General features: G+C 39.9%; 1 protein-coding gene across 2 annotated transcripts; it reads right to left on the minus strand.

The window, feature by feature from the left end:
• Positions 1-7,503: 7,503 nt before the first annotated feature.
• LOC104893617 (receptor-like cytoplasmic kinase 176) lies at positions 7,504-21,717 on the minus strand. 2 transcript variants are annotated; one of them, XM_010679746.4, is made up of 6 exons: positions 21,121-21,717; positions 20,370-20,689; positions 19,986-20,121; positions 19,747-19,889; positions 19,526-19,649; positions 7,504-8,146 (listed from the first exon to the last, which is right to left on the minus strand). In XM_010679746.4, the coding sequence occupies exons 1-6, from the start codon at positions 21,170-21,172 to the stop codon at positions 7,695-7,697; spliced, it is 1,227 nt and encodes a 408-aa protein (XP_010678048.1). In that variant the 5' UTR covers positions 21,173-21,717; the 3' UTR covers positions 7,504-7,694. The 2 variants fall into 2 exon arrangements, with proteins under 2 accessions (XP_010678048.1, XP_010678047.1); XM_010679745.4 differs by having other exon boundaries at positions 20,370-20,692.
• Positions 21,718-22,522: the final 805 nt, after the last annotated feature.

Here is a 22,522-nt window from a genome sequence, read left to right on the forward strand (position 1 = left end):
CACTTCTAAAGGTGGAGAGGTGAACCTTCTTGAGGCACCCCAGAGATCGTTCCAAAGGACCAAAAGGAGGATATTCACTCCAATAGGCATGTCGTAGGCCACCGCTTTTGATCGTCTCAATTCAAAGGGCGCTCTGTTTCCCATTGGACTGATTCCCCATCCGGAAGCAAGTAAGAAAAGATCAAATTGGGACAAATTTTTTTACTGCAAATACCATACAGGGAATGGTCACAAAACGGGGGAATCTTTTAAACTAAAACACGCCATCTAAGACATGATTGGACATGATTAGTGAAGGTAGACTTCCCATTTCTCATGCACGGAAGAAGCATAACAATCAAGATAGGCCATTAAACAACTGGCTATCTCTGAAGATCAATACTGCTATGATCCATATCTCTTAATCACATCGATAGGAGATCTTGTCCCCGCTATCATTATTGTCAGCACATCACCTGATATCAATGGTATATGGGATAGTGATGAGGAAGATGACTATGTCACTGCCGAAAGTGACTATATCTGGGGAATATGCATCCCTTCATCTCCGAAATTTCACGACAATGAAGGAATCATTGATTTCCAAACCGATCACATTACATTAGCAATGGATTGGTGCAAAAGTGAGGAGGAAGAGTCTCTATGAGTACTCACTCGAACTGGAAGGCTAACCCAGCCTATTCAATATAACCTTCCCGCATCGCCTGCATCTCCTAAAGGAGTTCTTCCCAAAGAAAACTCTCTCATCTAACAGCTCATGAAAACAAAAGCTGATGTGGACATTTGGTAATTGATAGCTTCCTCTCATGATATTCATCACAAAGATGAATATGTCATCTGATACCTCACCTGAAGGGTTGGTTAGTTTCCTAACTATTGATAAACCAATCCAAGGAAAACAAATCATTTACTGGTGATGACCTTCCTTTTGAAGGAAGCAAACACAATAAATCTTTGCATCAAACTATAGCATGCATGAGTATGAATCTCCCCATGACACCAGTAGACAATGGATCTGCCATTAATGTATGTCCATTGCGAAGTGCGCACCGCCTAGGTTTCCAAAATGAGAATTTTTGTCCCATGTCACGTGCGCCAAGTGCATCGACGAATCTGGTGTCTGACGCACGCTTCAGCGCCAAGGTCAGCATGCTACGCCAAGTGCAGGCATGTGCGACTGGCGCACAGTCCTGTACAACGCGCTTGGGGGTTCTTAGCCAAATCGGGCCTCATTGTCGACTTCAATATGAATTCAAATGTTCGTTACGACATTACTCGCGATAATTCAACGAACTTTCAATAGTTTACAATCTTGTGACTCTACAAATTTTTAGCATACATTACTCGGAAGACAACCAATACTCAGAATATAAATCATATTTTTGATCTTTGGATTTATAAGGATTAAAATGGCGTATTAAAAGCACGCGTAGAATAAAAAGCGAATATTCTATTTTATGCGCACAACGCGCCACGTGCGTCCAGCACATTGGCCAAATCGCGTCTGGCACGCCAATGAGCGCCTGGCATGTGTACTTGTGACTCACACAGAGTCCTCTGGCTGGCGTAAGTCTTATATGAGACGCAAGCTACTGTTTTATCTTTTCAAAAACGCGTTTCCACGTGTAATCTTTTAACTAGGTGGACCACGCCTGGCGCAGGGCTTGTGTGAGGCGCACGCGTTTGTTCGCCTATAAGAGTTAGTTTTCCAGAATCACAGGCATATTGGATTTATTATTTTACGAACGCAAATTCTCTCAAATACTACGGAATACACTCCGAACACTAAGACACTCAAACACTTTCAATAATCTTTCAAATTGATTCCTGTTTCTACTCATACTATATTCTTGGTTCCAAGATTGCTTTGCCTGAAAGTCATTACGCTCTCACATCTAAACCGCATAGGTAAAATCCTGAGGATCCTTGAATAATTATATTATATATTATATTTTATTGAAGTTACTAACCCTTTCTTCTCATGATGTGGATTTTTAAGTAATAATCGCGTCTATTTGCAAATTCTAACCTCTTTTTCTCTTATTTTTATACTTCCTCCATAAGTATATTATTGCAACATTTCCTCTCGACACGGACTCCTAGGGAGTTTTTCTTAATGGAGTATTAGGGGTTTGGTTAGAGTATTAGTGCTATGATTAAGCTTGTGAGGAGAGAGAAAGTGGGTCAAAACTAACCACCATATCAACCACCACAAACACCACCGGACCACCTTCACCAGTCAGCACAACCACCACAACCACCACTGCCACCGCAACCACCGTAACACCACCTTCATCACCACCACCTTAGTTGTACCCAAATAGACCTCTAAATCAAACCCAAGTCGCCAAATCGCGACCCACTCAATCTTGTCGACGCGAATGAGGGAAACTTTTCTGAACACCCTCGACTGCAATGAGCGCTTGCAGTTGAACGCCAAATCGACCTCCAAGTCAAACCTAGAAAAATTCAAACAATAAACCCAAAAAATTCGAACGAAATCAAACCCAGAAATCGATCGAAATCAAACCCAGAAAATCGATCGAAATCAAACCCAGAAAATTGATCAAAATCAAACCAAAAAATTCGAACGAAATCCAACCTAGAAAATCGATCGAAATCGAAATCAAACGAAATCAAACCTTGATAATTCGAAAGCCAAACCACAAAATCGCGTTCGATTTGGTTGTACAATTGTGGTGATGAAAGTAGGTGCTTATGACGATCGATTTAGTGCTTATGGCGGTCGATTGACGATTGGCAATGAGATTGGCGGTTGGTGGTGAGGTAGGCGATGGGTGGTTAGGCAGGTAGTGGGTGGTTGGCGGTTGGTGGCAGCTGAGCAGGTGGTGGTTGGTGAGGTCAGCGGTGGAGGAATTTTGATGATGTTAAATTAGGCTAAAATAACTACTGATAATAATTTATAACTTTAGTTGTTATTGATGTTTAAATCTTCATAATTTCGGCTATTTCATACTAAAAACTTAACTCAAAAGTCCAAGAAGATTCTCCAATCTTTAATCTTAGTAGGCTACAAGTAAATTGCAATCAAAATCCAAACCATAAACTCAGTTCAATATAAAAAATTATAGAATAAAAGCAAATCCCACAACAAAAACATCATAAACAAAGTATCCAGTTCATAAATACTCAATTAGATTAACCAGTAAAGAGAGAAAAAATAGATGGGTTCGGTACCATCAACATGGGGAAGAAGGAGAAGACAAGAGCACCACATGACCTGGCGGTCGCGAGCGGTGGCCCACGAAAAAGCACCGGCAGCAGCGGTGCACAACAGCACCAACACCGACAACAAACAGTAGCAGCACCAGCAAGAAGAAGACAAAGAGAAGTTAGCAACAACGATGCCAACACGAACGGTGCAACACCACCGGCCACGAACAATTGCATCCCGACAATCGTCGTCCACCAGCGAACAGCAGCAGACCGACAAACAAGGGCAAGGACGAGGAGGGCGAAGAAAGAGAAAAGATAATCAGAGCGCTGCAGAATAGCGCAGCTCCGGTGAACTTAAAACGCTGGCGAGGCAGAAGGGTAGAACTCCGGGCAACATCCAATGCGAGGAGAGAGGAAGAAAGTGTTCTGGGGTTTGGTGTCTCACGGGGAGAGAGAGAGAGGAAATTTGATTTTTGGGGTTTGGGTTTTGTTCACGGGATGGAGGAACAGTTGGGTGGGTTTCTGGTTTCATTAACGACAAAAGTGACAAAAGGGTCGGATGATTTGAGAATCAAACCGAATATGGTTTTCTAATTTGCGAAATACCGCTCAACTAATTGCACAAAACCCAAAATGTAAAATAATAATAATATTAATAATAATAATCTCATAAAATTAATTAAATAAATACATTGCAAACACGAAAATATAATTATACTCCAACTCAAATAAAATAAGAGTATCCGAAAAATAATTATGATTGGCTTTTAATAAACGCTTTTAACAACAAGCCTATTACAACAAGAGCAATAAGTATCGCACTTCGAACCTTATTCATCGTCTTTGTGAGGAGGTTTCCATTTCAATTTTATTGGGAGGTGATTTTAGTGAGAGTTTATCTCATAAAGAGAAAGATGGTGGTTCATATAGAGAGAGGAGGGAAATGGAGAATATTCGAGAACTTTTGAGTAGTTGGACTCTTAGAAATCTTGGTTTAGCGGGACAATGGTGGACATGGGAGAGAGGGAAGTTAGTTGATACTATAGTTCAGGAAAGGCTTGACAAATTTATTGCATCACCATCATGGTGCCAGATGTACCCGGAAGCTACTGTCGAACACTTGTTGAAAACAATTCTAACCAGTCACCAATTTTGATTAAATTGCAGCCAAGCTCAAATAACACAATGTAGAAACACATGGCATTTAAATTGGAAACTACATGGCTTTTTGATGAATCATGTGAGCAAGTTGTGAGGGACGCATGGAGTGAAAATGCGGGATAAACAACGAAGCATAAGATAAATTTGGTGGGTGCGAAATTGAAGATGTGGAGTAAAGGCATGTTTAACGGGTTAGGAAAGAAGATTGCAGAAGTGGAATATTCGCTTAATTTGTTGCAACAAAGAGAGATATTGAGGGAGAGTTGTGAGGAGTGTGCGAAGCTTGAAGGCTTGCTTGATGATCTCAACAGAAAACACGAAACCTATTGGTACTTAAGTTCCCGAGTGTTAGAGGTTAGAGATGGTGATAGAAACACGAGTTATTTACACAATAAAGCATCCCAAAAGAAGCGTAGAAATCGCATTGACAGTCTTTTTTATGGTGAGGGGATATGGCAGGATGAAGATGAAAAGTTGGAAGAGATAATTGGTGAGTACTACAAGAATCTCTTTACTTCCACGCTCCCGAGTTTGATTTAGTTGAACGAGGTACCTGATCATGTTGGCCACTTCATTACCGAGGAATATAATGAGACTCTCCATAAGCCCTATTCAAAAGTGGAGATTTATGTTGCTTTTCTCCAGATGCATTTGTGCAAGGCTCCTGACCTTAATGGTATGCATGCAATTTTTTTACCAGCAATTCTGGCATATAGTAGGAAATGATGTGACTGATTTTATTACTCATATTTTACATTGAGTGACTTCCTCAAGTCATGTGAACGGAATTAATATTGCTCTTATTCCTAAAGTAAAATCTCCAACTTCTATGGTTGAATTTAGACCTATTAGTTTATGTAATGTGTTGTATAAACTTGTTACTAAGACTTTGGTGATGCGTTTGAAGAATATTCTTCCTAATGTTGTGTCTAAAAATCCAAGAGCATATGTTCCGGGGATACTTATCACATATAATGCCATTATTGCCCTTGAATTGTTTCATATAATGAAGGAAAGAAGTAAGGGACGCAGAGGTACTATTGCATTGAAGCTAGATATTAGTAAGGCATACGATAGAGTGGAATGGGGTTTTCTGCGAAAAAAACTGCTTACTATGGGGTTTAATGGAAGATGGGTGAATTTTGTGATGGATTGTGTCTCTTCTGTATCGTACTCTTTCATTTTGAATAAAAGAGTGTGTGGGGATGTGACTCCTTCTCGAGGACTCAGGCAAGGAAATCCTCTTGCTTCTTACCTGTTTATTTTAGTTGCTGATGATTTCTCTCACATGTTACGAAAAAAGTGCAAGAGAGAAAAATTCATGGAGCTAAGGCTAGTTGAAGTGGCCCGGCAGTTTCTCACCTTCTTTTTGCAGATGTCAGTTCACTCTTTACGAGAGCTAACCGACAGGAATGCAGCACTATTGTTGAAATTCTCAACCAATATGAGAAAGCATTCAGGCTGAAAATTAATTACGAAAAGTCGGAGGTGTCTTTTAGCAGAGGGGTTCGGGCTGGAATTTTGACTTGATTTGATCTTTTCATTTTAATGTGTCTGACCAACAACACATCTTATCAATACCTCTAAATTGGAGAGCCCCCAATGACTCTCTAACTTGGACGTATTCCAAAGATGGACTATACTCCACGAAAACCGCCTATATGCTTGGAAAAGGAGGTGATTTGTAACATTTTCACGAAGTTTGGATGGAAATTTGGGGCTTGGATGTTTCACCGAAGGTTAAGCATTTCATGTGGCGCCTTTGCTCGAACAGCTTACCTACAAGAGCTCTCGTTAAACATCGACATATGTTGGAGGAGGCTCAATGCCTTTGGTGTTCTATAGCCGAGGAGAGCATCGTGCAAGCTCTGGTGGATTGTTCTCGCGTAAGCGAGCTGTGGCTCGATGGTGGTTGTAGCGAGCTTTCTCACTACTTAAGGGAGAGTTGGTTTAACACCCCTTTAAGTTCAGTTAGTAGTTAGTATTAAAACCTTTAACGTTATCATGTGGGGGTAATACTCGCAAGTTTTCGAAGGAGTTTTATATTAAAATAAGTTTTTCCAAAAGAGAGAAATTTGGGAGTGTTAAAGTTGGTGTGATATTTTGCTGAATTGGAAGGGAAAAAGTGCCAAGATGAAGTAGAAGGTTGATGTTTTGTTGTGGTGCATATGGCAAGAAAGAAACACCAAGGTATTTGAAGACAAAACTGAACCGAATGAGGTCCTCCTTGCTCGAGTTGAACGGGTCATTATGGAGCATAATACTTATGCTCAAACGATGTATAAGAGTAATGTGCCTCGCCACAGTCAAAGCATAAACAGATGGTGTCCTCCGCCTCCAGGTATCGTGAAACTTAATTTGGACGCCTTATTGAATGTAGAGGGGTGCATAGGGATGGGCGTTGTTGCTCGCAATGACAAAGGTGAAGTACTCTTCTCGACAACGAGACGGGTGAGAACTTGGTGGCCCGGGGAAATTGCAAAAAGTAAAGCTCTCCTTGCCCTCAAACTTGCTCAGTGTCATGGTTATGAGAACACCATCTTGGAATCAAATAGTCAAGTGTTTGTTAACCACCTTTCTCAAGTTGTAATTTACTTATCTAAGTTTGATAGTGTTTTAGAGAACATTCTATTTTCCAGTTCTAATTTTTATTCTGTAGTTTGGTCTCATGTTAGAAGATGGGGCAACTTCATTGCCTATCATCTAGCTAAGATAGTGCCTTTTAAGGTGGAACAAGTGTGGAAGAATCATTATCCTATGGAAATTGATCCCTGTGTACTCTCGGACACTCTGTCCATTGAGTAATGCACTATTGAGCTTTTCCTTTCAAACAAAAATATTTAGTGTAAATATCTTGTGATTTTATTTTCCTTAATTCTAGAGGTCAATATCTTGTATAGCTAAATCAGTTTTTATTACCTCACTTGTATAAACCTACCGGAGCACTATATTGGTGTGAATAATCAATGAGAAGATAAGCAATTCTTCTATCATTTCTATAGGAATGCTTCCCTCAACCTTCTATTTTTATTTGATAAGCACTGAAACAGATCTAAAAGCAAACATTCCATTGATTGAGCACCCATTCCCTAAAAGAGCACAAGCGTCGACGTGTCGAAGTGAAAGCCCCGGGCGAATTCTGCACATGACAAAGTGGTCACAAAATGCAAGACCGAGAAACAAAATCTTACAACATAAGAAAGACCTGTACAATGCACTACTCTTGACAGCTTAATATGTAGAAGTCTAGTGCATGCAGATTTTATAAGATTCTGTCTCCTTTATCCTATGACCTGCTGCACCAATTTCCAATTCAAAATTATATAATATATCCTTTCACCATTTATACATCATCTCTATGATTTGCCAGCAAGTGGACTTGGCTGCGGATAAGTGCTGGTACTTCCCGAAGCTTTTTGTAGAGTATGCCTGCAAGACTGAACTCCAACAGCTCGACGGGTGAGTTGGCCTGGCAGGTGGGTCTCTCTTCTTATAGTCTCCTGTGGAACCTGAAGCTTCTCTAGTTCTTTGGATACCATGTTCATATTCGGTCTCAGTTTGGGATCAATAGAGAGACATTTTAAAGCAAGAGTAGCTACTTTTACAGCATGATCCAAAGAGTACTGGCCCTCAATTCGTGGATCCAAAACACGAAAGATTTTACGTTTGTTGGTGAGATAAGGTTTCGCCCATTCCACCAGCTTCTGCTCACCATTAGGTCTGTTCTTGTCTATTACACGTTTGCCAGATAATATTTCCAGTAGGACAACCCCAAAACTGTAGATGTCACTCTTGGCAGTTAGATGACCTATACCAAGGCAAAGTACAATTTACAGACAACAATCAACACTAACCTGATATAAAATACTGGCAAAACTCAATGATACGATATCCAAAAGAAATAGAACAGAGAGTCACAGCCACAAGTGTCAATTGTTCTTTAGATATACTCATTAAGATTTTAATAGCATAAATAATAGGAAATATTGATAAAAACAGTCCGAATCATTGGACATCTTCTCTAATCAGTCCCAACTTTTGATTATTTTTATTAGGCCCAACTTACACATGAATTTGTTAAAAACGGTCTCCTTGACCTGTAGGCTGTTGCAGGTAACCAAGGGTCACGTGAAACTCACGTGACTTTTAACAAAAAAGTTTCTTCTCTGTTTTTACTTTTTTTTTTTTCTCGTGTCCTCTTTCCCAGCCCCCCTTCCACTTCTCTCCATTCTTCTACATCTTCGACTTCATGGCTACACTTCATTCCTCCACAGTCGACAGCCTAAAAGTGGGCCACTGATGAGCTTAAGTTTCCCTGTTGAAATTGGCTTTCTCCATTGGAACTCCGGTTTACCGAGTGCCTTCAACTTCAAACCAAATATTAAGATTTAAGAACAGAAGCTCAAAATTCTAAATTTTTGCCCACTTTCCCAATTCAAGGGTATCACCTCCCTCTCTCATTTTTTTCTCGCTGTCCTCCGTAATTACAATCATTCTCAATTGTTGTTGTTGTGTGTGTGTGTTTTGAATGGTGAGCAGTCCAATGAAGAATTGTTGGTGGTAGTGGGTGGTGCTGCTGCTGGAACTTATGGTGCAATTTGGGCTGTGGGTGTGGGTTCTTGGGGGGTGGGTGTGGGTTTTCGGGGCTGGTGGTTGATGCTTCAGGGATAACAGTGGTTCTCGCAAGTTAGCGGTTGGGGTTCCATGGTGGGGGTGGGGATGGGGATGAGTTTTTGAGGGTTGGCGCTTCGGGGGGATAGGGTTTTGACAGTCGGTTTGTCTCGTCTTGGTGGTGGCGGTTAGTGCTAGGAATGGGTCTGTGGTTGGGGACAGGTGGGGCGTGGGTTGTCGTGGTGGTGGATGTTTGGGGCTTGGGAGAGGGGAGTGGGTGGGGGTGGGAAAGAAAAAAATTATAAATAAATCAAAGGAAAACAAAAATAAAAGTTGTAAAAATCATGTGCATGTCACATGTAAGGATTTTAACCTGTTACGATAGGTTATGAGGTCACCAAATTTAGCAAAGTCATGCAATAGATGGGACCAATAAAAAATAATAAAAAATAGAGACTGTTTTCATCACTTTTTCCTAAATAATATAGCATCACGAACTAATCATAGAACTAGTACCAAGTAAGTGAGCATGAAATGGATATACGAAATCACCAATATCTAACTTCCGTATCCGAAACGAAACGGATCTACACGATATCCAATATCCAAATCTTTCTGCGTTTCAAAATACAATAAAAAAATATATGGTTCAAATCTTTTTTATCAAGGAAAATAAGAACTTAAGCAAATGTATCGAATATATCATTATTTTCGACATTGGTTTGGTTATCGGATGTGTGCGTGAAGGCAAAATTATACAAGTTCTAGTTCTACTAGGACACTTTATGTAGTTCCCTAGTTCTATTAGGAACCAATGTATTTTATTTGCTAGCTAGTTTGTTTCATTCCTTGTTGTTTGGTTCATTTCCTTGTTTTAGGAGTTAGAATAATAGTAAGAGGGTTAGTTTAATTTCCGTGTGGTTCTAGGTAGTTAGGCGTGTGAAGGATGCTTCATTTCCTTGTACATCCTAGCTAGACAGATGTTCCTTGTTATCTTTTAAAGCTTTGCTAGAGGTATTAGAATTAGGTCTATTCTATGTACTTATATTTCGGTTTTCATCAATAATAAAGTTCAGTAGTTACATTTTGTTTAAAGTAAATTGAATGCTTACATTGAATGTTGGTTGGGAACCAAACATACAAATCGAGGTTTGCGTGCATCTCCTCTCGAGGTTAGCGAGAGATCCTCTAGTTCTCCATGGAACAATAGAGCATATCCTACTTACGATCCAATCTTTATACCTTAAAACATATAAAGTTTGAATCTTCACTTAGCTACAAGTTAGATTAGAGTATTTAGAGTATTGTTCTTAATTTCAATAGATGCAAATACATCATTTGGTATCTTCATTTGGAATCGAAAGTTAGAGAAAAGAAATTGTCAAAAAATTCAAATCTTAGGGGAAGTTCGATTAAGTTTGCTTTGTTCTTGTTCATACTATGACGGGAGAAAAATCAATCGAGACTGCCTTAGCCGACACATGCCTTTCCTTAGTGAACAAATCAATGTAACATAATTTGCTATATAATTAGTTTTTCAATTCGCGGTTCTCCCAAAATGGGCATAAAATAGGCAAACACCGAACATAATTCTCTTTTTTCGGATGGCAGTTCGTAGAAATATTAGGGACTTATGTTACACTGGAACAAATGCGTGATTTAACTCGTGAAGTTACTATCTTAAAAAACAACCCTACTGGTGGTTCTTTTTGTAATGGATGGAGGAGAGATGAGGACATCAAAGTTGGAGATCTTTCCCGAGTTTAATCGCCTAAGGTTCGTTCTTGAATTGGGAGAGGCAAGGCGCATGACTCGTCTCTTCCATCATAAAAACATGGGTGATTACAAGCGTTTTGATCATGCTATCTCAAGGTTAACAAACTATGCAAGTGATTGGCTTGATAGTTATCAAGATAGGCGTAGGAGAGAAGGGGAGGAGGAGTTAGCAACTTGAACTGATTTGTGTGCCAAGAGGAAGAAGAGATTCGTCCCTAGGACATACAAGCTTCATCAAATTGAATTCTTTGCAGCAAAGTCAGTTGAGTGTGGAAACATATATTTTTGAGTTTGAAAGGTCAAGTTCCTTCTTGGTCTCGAGAAGAAAATTTCTGATTTTTTGGAACTCCATCCATATGAAACGTTTGATGACTTGTGTTTGCTAGCCAAGAAAGTGGAGAGGCAACAAGAACCAAGGGCTAGGGAGAGTAGTTGTGAGCTGACGCAAAGGGCCGAAGGAACAAAGGTGGGAGATGCGGAATCTAAGCTTAACAATGAGAGTGCATCTTCCTCTAACTACAGGGCTCAAGCACAAGAATCTTTGACACAACACACAAGGGCAGCAAACTATGAAAGAGGAGATGTGTCAAGTGAGAGGCTTCGGTCACTTGCAAAGGGCGTGTCAAAATCAAGTCCTAATTTATGTGGAGAATCATAAAGCACACTTGGCTGCAGTAAGGTGTGACGAAGAAGAGAAAACGTTGGAGGATGTGGTGAACGAGGGTTTTTGGCAAGCTACTCCAATGTTTGAAGCGGAGAAGGAGCATAAAGGTTTGATCTTGAGCAAAGCGTTGATGGCTACACCACACCAAACATTCAACAAAGGGATAATTTGTTTAAAAATAGATGCCTTGGTCAATGGTAAGTTGTTTTCAGTTATTGTTGATAGTGGATCATGTACTAATGTGTGTGCCTATTCTATGATTGATGATGCAAAAAATACCTACTAGCGAGCATCCTAGGCCATATAAACTGAGTTGGTTGGATGAGAAGAGTCGCGTGTGGGCAAGCACTTGCTTCAGTGGCTATATGGATCAACTATGGTGTGACATGGTTCTTGCTGCTTGTGCTTTGTTGTTGCGTCACCCATGGCAACCAAACAGAAGTGTGATTCATCATGGAAGAGACAACATATACGGTGTTGAAGGATGGGGAAAGAATAGGATTAAAGCCTATGCCTCCAAAGGGTGTGCCCTGGAAAAAAAACTGCGGTCGCGGGAACGGTCACGTTCTTGTAACGGGAAAATAGAACGTTCCGCAGCCAACGCGGCGTGAATTTAAAAAAAAAAAAATCACATAAATATGTTTCAACCTTATTTGCATTTTTTTAGTTCATGAAGCATCATTACAACATAATATAATCAAATCTATTAGAAGATCATGTTTCATCAACTATATAATTAAGGGTAATGTTATATGTAGCCCTTAGGGCTACATATAAGCATTAAATACATTTCTTTGAATGGAAACAGTTTAAGAATTCAAGACATATTTTCACATCAACTGAGGTAATAAATGCTTAATTCAATATTTTATTTTCATTTTAAGCACCTTATACATACCCCTAAGGGCTATGTATATCATTTTCCTATAATTAAATCATAAAAAGAATTTGGCCAATGTTTGAAAAGAACATATTTGACGGGGATAAAAGCGTTCTAACACGGCGAGTTCGCGTTAAGGAACGGACAACGCGGCGAGAAATAGGTGAATTTTATTGTGGGCATTTCATAACGGAATTTCGCGGAACGGCAAATCAAAAGTCCGTTACAGAACTGTCGTTCTGTAATAGAACGGGAGAGTTTTAATTCCCTAGGTATGCCTGCTACTTCAACGAGCGCACCAAGCCCGAGCATGGCTGTTGTAGCTAAACCTCATGTATGCTTAAGTTCTTGTAGGGAAGAAGTCTTGGATGTGTCTAACAACAACAAGGAAAGGCGAGCAAAGCTAGCGCAATAGTCCACACTTGCACAAAAAGGATTATGTATGGCTTTCATTACATATAAACCATAAGCATGTCGAGCCTATTGATAAGGATCCATTCAAGGTTGCGAAGAAAATTGGCTATGAGACCTATAAGGTGTTGCTCACACACGACATTTGTGCTACATTGAGTGTGAGTGATCTTATGCATAGACACAACTTGAGACAAATTGAATTTAAGAGGGGGAGTATGATGTGTGCGTGAAGGCATCATTATTACAAGTTCTAGTTTTGTTAGGACACTCTATGTAGTTCCGATGTGTTAGGAAACTATGTATTTGATTTGTTTTATGACTAGTTTGTTTCATTTCCTTGTAGTTTGGTTCATTACCTTGTTTTAGGAGTTAGCATACAAGTAGGAGTGTTAGTTTCATTTCCATGTGGTTCTAAGTAGTTAGGCGTGTGAAGGATGCTTCATTTCCTTGTACATCCTAACTAGTTCGCGTGGTGAACTACGTTTATGTGAATTAAGTCAGACCACCCAAACATCTAACCAAACACAATGTGATAGCTAAGGAAGATGAATAAGAGAACGAAGAGAGAAAATTACACAAGCAACAAAAAACACATAAAGGAAAGTGGTATAATATTAGTATTGCAAGGAAATGAGAAATACAAAATAGTATGAGCTTTCGAGAGGCTCACTCTCTCACAACCAAGTTCCCACAATTTTCCAATACCTCTCTCATTTCCCTCTTCCCTTATTTATTGACAACCCATTGAGATTCTTTTTAACCAAATCTAACACACCCACTACCCACTAATTGTTTTGTGGTCCATTCCCCAAATTCCCCTTCTTTATGGCGCCTCTTGTATGTTATCACCTAAGGTGTATGATTCATCATATTACCATCCGCCCAAAGATTCACCTTGTACTCAAGCTGGAACCAAGGAAAACGATGATTAAGTCCAGCCACATCCTCCCATGTAGCTTCAAAGGTAGGCAAACCTTTCCACTTAATGAAAGCTATTAGACGAGTATCGGTGCCTTGATTAATACATTTTACCTCCAATAATTCTCCCGATTCAACCATGAGCTCCAAAGTCAGAGGAAAGTTATTCAGGTCTGGTAGGTAACACCGGTAACTGTCCCACAACTTTCTTGAGTTGAGAAACATTTTGGCTTACATGCCAATGGACCAATTCGCTGCGAAAAAGGACCATAGAAGCGAGCAACCAATTTCTCGTATGGGCGTTTGGCCAAAGATTTCTGGCGATATGGCTGTAACTTCAAAAATATCTTATCTCCCACATTGAAGTTAACCTCCCTTCTCTTCTCATCAGCACCCAATAAGGCATCAGGTTAACATGAAGATCATCCAAAAGTGCATCAATAAGGTGTATGTGCACACATCAGGTTAACATGAAGATCATCCAGAAGTGCATCTCTTTCTTGCAATAAGGCATCTAGACTATCAACTTGAATGTGGCCTTCTACAACGCGGAGTAAATAGGGGGATCTGTGTCGTAAAGGACCTTAAAAGGGGGTCATCTTGGTAAACAAATGACGAGAAGTGTTGTAGGAGAATTCCACCCAAGCCAGCCATTTTGCCCACGATTTCGGTTGTCCGCCAACAAAATAACGCAGATACGTCTCCAAACTCTATCAGACAATTGTAGATTGTTCATCCGTTTGTGGATAATATGCGATACTCTTCTTAAGTTTTGTACCATGAATGCAGAAGAGTTCCTTCTAGAATATGCTCATGAAAATGCGGTCTCTATCGGAGACAATAGAGGTGGGAAACCCATGGAGACGAACAATCTCCTTCATAAAAAGTTCACAAACTATTAAGGCATCGCAAAATCAGGAAATGAGCATACTTAGATAACCGATCTACCACCACCAAAATTGTATCCACTCCCTTCGATACCGGTAACCCTTCAATAAAATCCATGGACAAATCATCCCAAACATGAGATGGAATGGGTAAAGGTTGCAAGAGACCTCCTGTTGCTGGTTACTTACTTTTTGTTGCTCGGAGACTGTGCAATGGTGTACATAGTGGCCTATATCGCGGCGCATGCCTTGCGAATACCATTCCGCTGCAATTTTGAAGTAAGTTTTTCGATCCCCCGCATGTCCTCCTATGAGTGATCATGATAGTTTTGTAAAAGAATGGGATTGAAAGGCGAAGAAGTGGGAATGACATACCACCCCTTGAACAAGAGTGCATTATCCACTACAGTGAAGTGCTTGTGGCGGGAGTGTGGGACTCGACCCCTGTTAAGAATGTCTTTCTTCATCTGGACCACCAAGAATCTTGTTCTATTGCTCTCTCCAAATCCCCCTAGTCCCACGCCATGAATAGAAATCATAGCCCCGAGCTCCACTACTCCTAGCAAAAATCTTTACGTGACAACGCATCAGCTACGCGGTTGGCAGCCCGCGGCTTGTATTGTATCTCAAAATCGTAAACCATCAATATAGTTACCCACCTTTGGTACTCAACACCTATTTCCACGTTGTTAGTAATGTAACGTAAGCTTTGTTGATCGGTACGGATCACAAAACGTGGCCACAACAAATATTGTTTCCATTTTTGCACAGCAAGGCAAATGGCTATAGGCTCCTTCTCGTATACTGACTTCAACTGAGCCTAGGGACCCAACAACTTGCTCTAAAAAGTGATACGTTAGCTTTCTTCCATTAGCCCTGCTCCCACTCCATACCCCAATGCATCGGTCTCAATAACAAACAATTTATCGGCATTGCTAATACCGGCGCCGTGACCATTGTGACATCCTTGGACCACCCAAAACTATCCTTCTTTAACTAGGCAGTCAAAGGACGAGCAATGTGGGCATAGTACCCCGTGAGACCCAAAAATCCTCGGAAGTTCGTGGAGGTTCTTTGATTTTTCCCGTTCCCACATAGCCTCAATTTGCCACCCTTTTGCTGGAAATTATATGGCTTAAGTAGGCAACTTCATACTTCCAAAAATCACACTTCTTCATATGAACAAAGAGCTAGTGATGTGCCAAGGTATACAGCACCACTCTTAAATGCTCAACATGTTCTCACTCAGTAGGTTCTATTGTAGATGAGTACGTCGTCGAAGAAAACAAGCACAAAACGCCGTTAAAAAGGTCTAAATACCTCATTCATTAGTGTCTAAATGTCGTCGGGGAATTCGTGAGGCCAAAAGGCATTAACAAGAACTCGTAATGCCCTTCATGCGTACGGAATGATGTCTTATGCATATCTTCGGGCTTCACCAAAATCTTATGATATCCCGCTTTGATGTCCGGTTTACAAAATATAAAAGATATTGAAGCCCTCTACAACTCATCGAGTAACTCATCTATTACGCAAAACCCTATTACGCAAAACCGCCAAGATCCATCCTTCTTTTTTACCAAGATGACGGGACTGGAAAATGGGCTGGAGGGCTTAATTATCACTACTGCCAACATCTCTTTGATGAGTCTTTGGATCTCATCTTTTTAAATTGTGGGTATCTATACGGTCGAACTCCCACCAAGTTGCTCCCTTCTTTGAGCACTATAGCATGTTCATGTCCTCGCTGTGGAGGTAACCCCAATGGTACATCAAAAACCCCCTGATGGTGCTCAATTAGGTTGCGTAAAAATGGTGGTATTGTTTGTTGCACTTGCTACTGATAACAATTCATAGCTCATAATCTAATTACATTCCAACCATAACCCACCACCTTCCTTGCACAAACTACGTAACATTGGCACATTGCCTTAAGTGAAATTTTGGACTGAGCTAAAGATGGATCACCCTTTAACTTGATTGGAATTCTATCGACCACAAAACTCATCTTCTGAGTTTTCCAATCACTAACCAGTGTACCCAACAATTCTAACTAGTGGACCCCTAAAATGACATCTGAATTTCCAATCCCCAAAGGTAGAAAATCAGTCTCCACCTCAACTCCTCCATCTAACTACAGAATTACACCCTTACACACTCACTCTGGTCCCTCGAACTGCTTGACCATCTTCTAAGGATACCCCAAAGCCCGCAAATGTTGTTATCCGAATCGACAATTTGTCAATGGTAGTGAGAAATTGGTAGTGAGAGATAGAAAATTGTGTATAGCCCCCGGATTGATAATCACTACCACCTCTTGATAGTTTTAGGGTTTATCCAACTCCAGCCAATAACGGAATTAAGAGATACCTCTATTGGAGTGTCTTCCATTGAGGACGTAGGTGGCTCGCTGGTGGCTAATTCTCCCTCGGGCTCATCATCTTCCAGATCATCCAGGAGCAGCACGCTCAATTCCTTTCTCCGACACCGGTGGCCGTGGCCCCACTTTTCATCGCATTTGAAACACATTCTTTTAGCCCGCTTCTCTTGCAACACTCATTCTCCCAGTTGTCACATCTCCCCAAAGCTTCTGGTAAGCATTGAGCATTGATTTAGGTGAATTCACACAGGATTGAGATTCACTTGGCTCCAACTCTTTCCCCCGAGTGGGCCACCGTGACAACTATGAGAATGGGAAGAATTTGAGCCACGGTTACAAAGGGAATAAGTGTTGGATTTATAAGAGTTAAGCCCGCTGCGTTTAAGCCCAATAACCCGGTTTTTCTCCTCAATATCCAGGGCCTGCTCCAAAGTCAATGGGTTCAAAACTCTCATATGTATTTAGATATCCTCTTTGAGCCCGTAAATAAGATTTTTTCGAGAATTTTCTCCAATGTTGCAGCCATCTTTATGAAGCGACAACGATATTCAAGAACGGCGGTGGTGTGGGTTGTGGCCAACCATTGTTCGTGTAGAGATCCACAATTCGTCAGCCGGAATTGTTGCAGTACAAATTCCTTGAGCCATTCCCAACAGTCAATTAGGTTTCTCTTATTCTCCCATAGATACCACGACCGCCTCCCATTTCTCCTTTCCGTCAGCCTGTAAAACGAGAAAAACTTCTCGGCTCCCAGGAACCATCCATCTGGATCCGCGCCTTCAAACCTGGGCATATCCCATTTTCGGTCCCTCCAAGTTCCTCCACCACCATACCCCCCACCTTTGTCCCACTCATATCCTGATGTGCCTCCAGATCCACCCTCCTCAAACACTTCATTCTCACCCAGAATTCCTTCAACCCCAAACCAATTATGAGTTCTGCATTCTTCCGGTGGTTTTCCTCGAAGATTCAATTCATCCTCCTCGAATCTCACTAATCTCGTGTTTTGAGTTGCGGGCCTAATTTGATTGGAGATTTGATATCATTGTTCTCATCTGTGATTGAAACTTCTCTTCCTCCGAGCGAATTATCGTTAAGGATCGTTCGATATTCTCTCGTGTTTGATTAATCCTCACTTCGAACAGGAAATTCGCCAAATCCTAGTCCTCTATACATTTTCTCATCGCTTCCTCCATTCTCCTAGTGATCTGGTAAGCAATGGTTTGCTTGGCTGCATCACTGGCCAAGCTCACTAAACTCGTGATCTGTTCAGCAATGGATTGCAGACCTGCCATATGAGCTTCCAACAGATTCAGCCTCCAAGCTCACTAAACTCGTGATCTGTTCAGCAATGGATTGCAGACCTACCATATGAGCTTCCAACAGATTCAGCCTCTAAGATGATGTCGGTGGTGCCATTTTAAAATAGAAAAAAAAAATTCAGCCAGAAACGAGCTCCTTTCAAGTGTGTTGAACTCTGTTCACCGAATCAAGTCAAACCACCCAAACAGCTAACCCGACACAATGTGATAACCAAGGAAGATGAATCAGAGAAGGAAGAAAGAAAATTACATAACAAGCAGAAAACAGATAGAGGAAGGTGGTGTAATATTAGTATTACAAGGAAATGAGAATACAAAATAGTATGCGCTTCGAGAGGCTCACTCTCTTCCAGCCAAGTTCCCACGATTTTCCAATACCTTTCTCATTTCCCTCTTCCCTTATTTATAGACAACCCACTGAGATACTTTTTAACCAACTCTCACACACCCACTACCCACTACCCACTAACTATTTTGTTATCCATTCCCCAAATTCCCCTTCTTGTGGCGTTTTGTTTAAAGTAATTAGAATGCTTGCATTGAATGTTGGTTGTGAACCAAGAACATACAAATCGAGGTTTGTGTGCATCTCCTAATCGAGGTGAGTGAGAGATCATCTAGTTCTCGAGGAAACAATAGAGCCTATCCCACTTAAAGATCCAATCTTTATACCTTAAACATATAAAGTTCGAATCTTTACATAGCTACAAGTGAGACTACAGTATTCAGAGTATTGTTCTTCATTCCAATAGACGAAAAAACATCATTATCCGATATCCAACATTCCAAAAACTAAGTATCTGAATTGGTATGAGATCTGAGATTTGGATCGGATAATCTTTCAGATCGAGTAGCCAAATAATCAGACCGGATAAAAATTGGATTATCGGAAATTTGGATTGTAAGATGGTTTTACTCAGCCGCGGTAGTATGATGGCTGCTGCATATATGGACCATGAACTACACTCCAGCACTCGATAGTTCCAGAAAAATACAACTCAGAGCTAGTAGCACTAGCGCTGCGTTTAAAACCGGGAACAGTCAGTGCATAAGCACTTCTTACAATTACACTGACATTGAGACAGAGTATACAAGCTTACTTTCAATTGACATCAACAATTCTCAGAACATAGGAAAGACTCTCTATGCATCAATCATATAGTGAGAATCTTTGAAGCCCATCAAAAAGATATTATACGTTTTAGTTGTTAACAGTTAAAGACATAATTATTGCACCATGGAAATACAAGGTTAAAGAGCACCAATTGCTGGACAGGAAGGGAAGACTTTGTACTTGAGACTCTCAAGACAAGCAACAAGGCATGAAAAGCATACCTGTTGCGACATATTCTGGTGCAGCATATCCATAAGTTCCCATGACCCTCGTAGAAACATAGCTTTTATCACCAGAAGGTCCATCCCTGGCTAACCCAAAATCAGATAGTTTTGCATTGTAATGCTGCAATGCACATAACAACAGCAAATGAGCATTCACATAATCTGATAGCCTTTTCATTCAATAGAACAGCATCAAGTACACAAAGCAGTTTGCCTACCACGTCAAGTAAAATATTCGAAGTCTTAAGGTCTCGATATATAACTCGAGCTTTATCACTGTGAAGAAAAGCAAGCCCCTTCGCAGCACCAAGAGCTATCTTCATCCTCAGGCTCCAAGAAAGAGGCTGGAAATGTGCAGACCCTATCCCACATATTTCAGAAGGCCATTAAGTTAACTCACAGAGTGCAACAGATAAATAAGTAATAAGCGAGCAGCACATAGGAGTATGAGACTCACTCCTAAAAAGATGGTTCTCCATGCTCCCACGAGGCATAAACTCATACACGAGTAGGCGGTGCTCCTCTTCTAAGCAATAACCAATCAATCTCACAAGGTTTGGATGACGTAATTGCCCCAGATAGTTAATCTCTGTCTGTCAACCATAAAAATAAAATTAACAAGTTCACTCATTTCGCATACTCCAGAATCCAATGAAAAACACACAATTATATTTTCAGATGATATACAAATTCTTACAATTCCTCATACTAACATAATTTTATAGGTGAAATAAACATCAAAACACGTGTAGTTTAACAAAAAGCATAATAAAAATAAGTTAATAACAATCACAAAACGAATATAATCAACAGAAAGACAGGAGGGATGCATGATACTAACCAACCACTCTTTATGGCCCTGAGGCCCTTCTTGATTAAGCCTCTTAACAGCGATCACTATTCCGGTTCCAGGTCTAGTGGGAGTAAGTGCATGCTCATCAATCCATCCCTTGAACACGGCACCAAAACCACCTTCCCCCAATACACTATCAGGACGAAAGTTCCGAGTCGCTGTCTTTAGTTCATTGAAGCTGAAGTTTTTCAAATTGGAAGACTGCAAAATCTCCCCCTCGCTGCGAGGAGTCTGGGGTGTTGAGGCGGACGAGAGTTTGCTATTACTCCAATCTTTGCCATCCTTACTGCCAGTTCTGGAATTATACCCTGCTATAGTGCCAGACTAGCCTACTTAGAAAAATGAATATGGGCAATTCTTGTATTTCATATCAAATTTTGCAAGTATTGACCGAACAGTAATCAGCCATATGAGCTTTAAATGACTGAATCATCATACAGAACACTATATAACTCTGTTGATGAAATTCATATCCAAAAATATCGATTATTACTCTATGACACTAAGACAGGAACTGCAAAACAAGGGCAAATGAAATTTATAAGAAACTAACATATAAAAGTATTAGAACATGATATTCTACAGAATAAAAAACTAATCATAGAAAAAGATTATGCAAAAAATGACTGAAAAAACTAAATGAAATTGAAACCCTTAAACTATCCAATATCAGTAATTATCATCAATAACAAAAATCCAATAATAAAACATGAAAAAAACGGCAGAAAATCATTAATACCGGTGTGAAGAGGACTCTCAGCTTTGATCCGTTTGCTCCAGCAAGCTCCCATAGAAATCAAGCAATTAAAAATTGTACCCACTATATAAAACTATCAAAACCTCTATCGAACACGCAATATATATACTTTAAGTCTATAATTTTGTGTTCTAACTGAATATTCAATAAGCTAAAATTTTTATCGAACAACAAACAAAAAATAAAATAAAAACAACTTTGGTCACGTACATCCGGTGCGAAAAGCTCAAACCCAAAAACAAAATTATATCATCCACTGTTCCACAATCACAAAAATTAGGTTGCCATCTCTTTTTCTCTTCTCTAGAAAAACAACATACTTGTACTTTTCTCTCGAGGCGTGATTGTTTTGACTAAAAAATGAGTTGGGCAGCAGTAAACAGTTTGGACACGAAAAAGATTATGTAAGTTGATGATGATCGAGGAAACTGCGATAAAGAGGGGAAATTTTGGTGAAAGTCTAGAATTATTGGGTTTTGTTTGGTTGGATGATAAAAAATAAAAGTGGGGAAGTGGTAGGGAATGTTAAATGTGAAAAGAAAAGTGTGGGGAAAGGACGAAAAAAGTGGAAATACGGGCTCTTTGCGTTTTGGGTGTTTATGAGGTTTATCGCTTCTGGCATTGTCTGTCGCCCACGTTTTGGACCTACGCTAAAAGAGGTCAGCGGTTGACTCATGAGATCATAGCTTGCTAAACTTCGTGCAATCTCATAATTTTGTAGTTGGTATCCTTTCTTTATTTTTGAAACATTACAAAATTTTATATACGACTATCCATCTATATAGTATATTACCTTCATTTCTCAATAAGTGAAATATTTTTTTTTCACTTGGAATAGTTACAATAAGTGCAACTAATCTCAAAATGGTACAAAAAAAGTTCAATCTTATTACAAATATGTCAAAAGCAAAAACGGATCACAATTTTTTTTGTTTCATTACTTGAATTACTCTACTTTATTGTGGTCCAACTTTTCTCTCTCTACATTTATTGATATCCCCCCACTTTCTCTATGTTGCACTTATTAGAAACGGATGAAGTATATACTAACTAAGTCATGCACAAGTGCACGATGCACAGAATAATTATCTGCTTAAATAAAATGCTTGAAGGATTTAAGAACCTCGAATTATCATAATCCTAAATAAAATGACATAATGTGTGTAGATAAACGACCATTAATCAACGGAATACTATTTGTATAATGCTTAAAGAATGATTACATCTAAAATGAAACATCCAAAGAAAATGTAGTCATTATCATAAAACGTTATTGATGGGTACATTAATTGAAGCTGGTTCTGCAAAGAATATTGATTAACCCATCCTGCACAGCAATATACGATACAATTAAAAAATACAAAGTAAATCAAATAACAATTGC

Source organism: Beta vulgaris, chromosome 5, assembly GCF_026745355.1.
Source record: "Beta vulgaris subsp. vulgaris cultivar EL10 chromosome 5, EL10.2, whole genome shotgun sequence".
Taxonomy (NCBI): domain Eukaryota; kingdom Viridiplantae; phylum Streptophyta; class Magnoliopsida; order Caryophyllales; family Amaranthaceae; genus Beta; species Beta vulgaris.

Coding starts and splice junctions, on each gene's coding strand:
- LOC104893617 (XM_010679745.4), bottom strand. CDS start 21,172: ATGGGAGCTTGCTGGAGCAAACGGATCAAAGCTGAGAGTCCTCTTCAC. Junction 20,122..20,369: donor AGGGCCATAAAGAGTGGTTG/GTTAGTATCATG, acceptor TATGGTTGACAG/ACAGAGATTAACTATCTGGG. Junction 19,890..19,985: donor GGAGAACCATCTTTTTAGGA/GTGAGTCTCATA, acceptor TATGTGGGATAG/GGTCTGCACATTTCCAGCCT.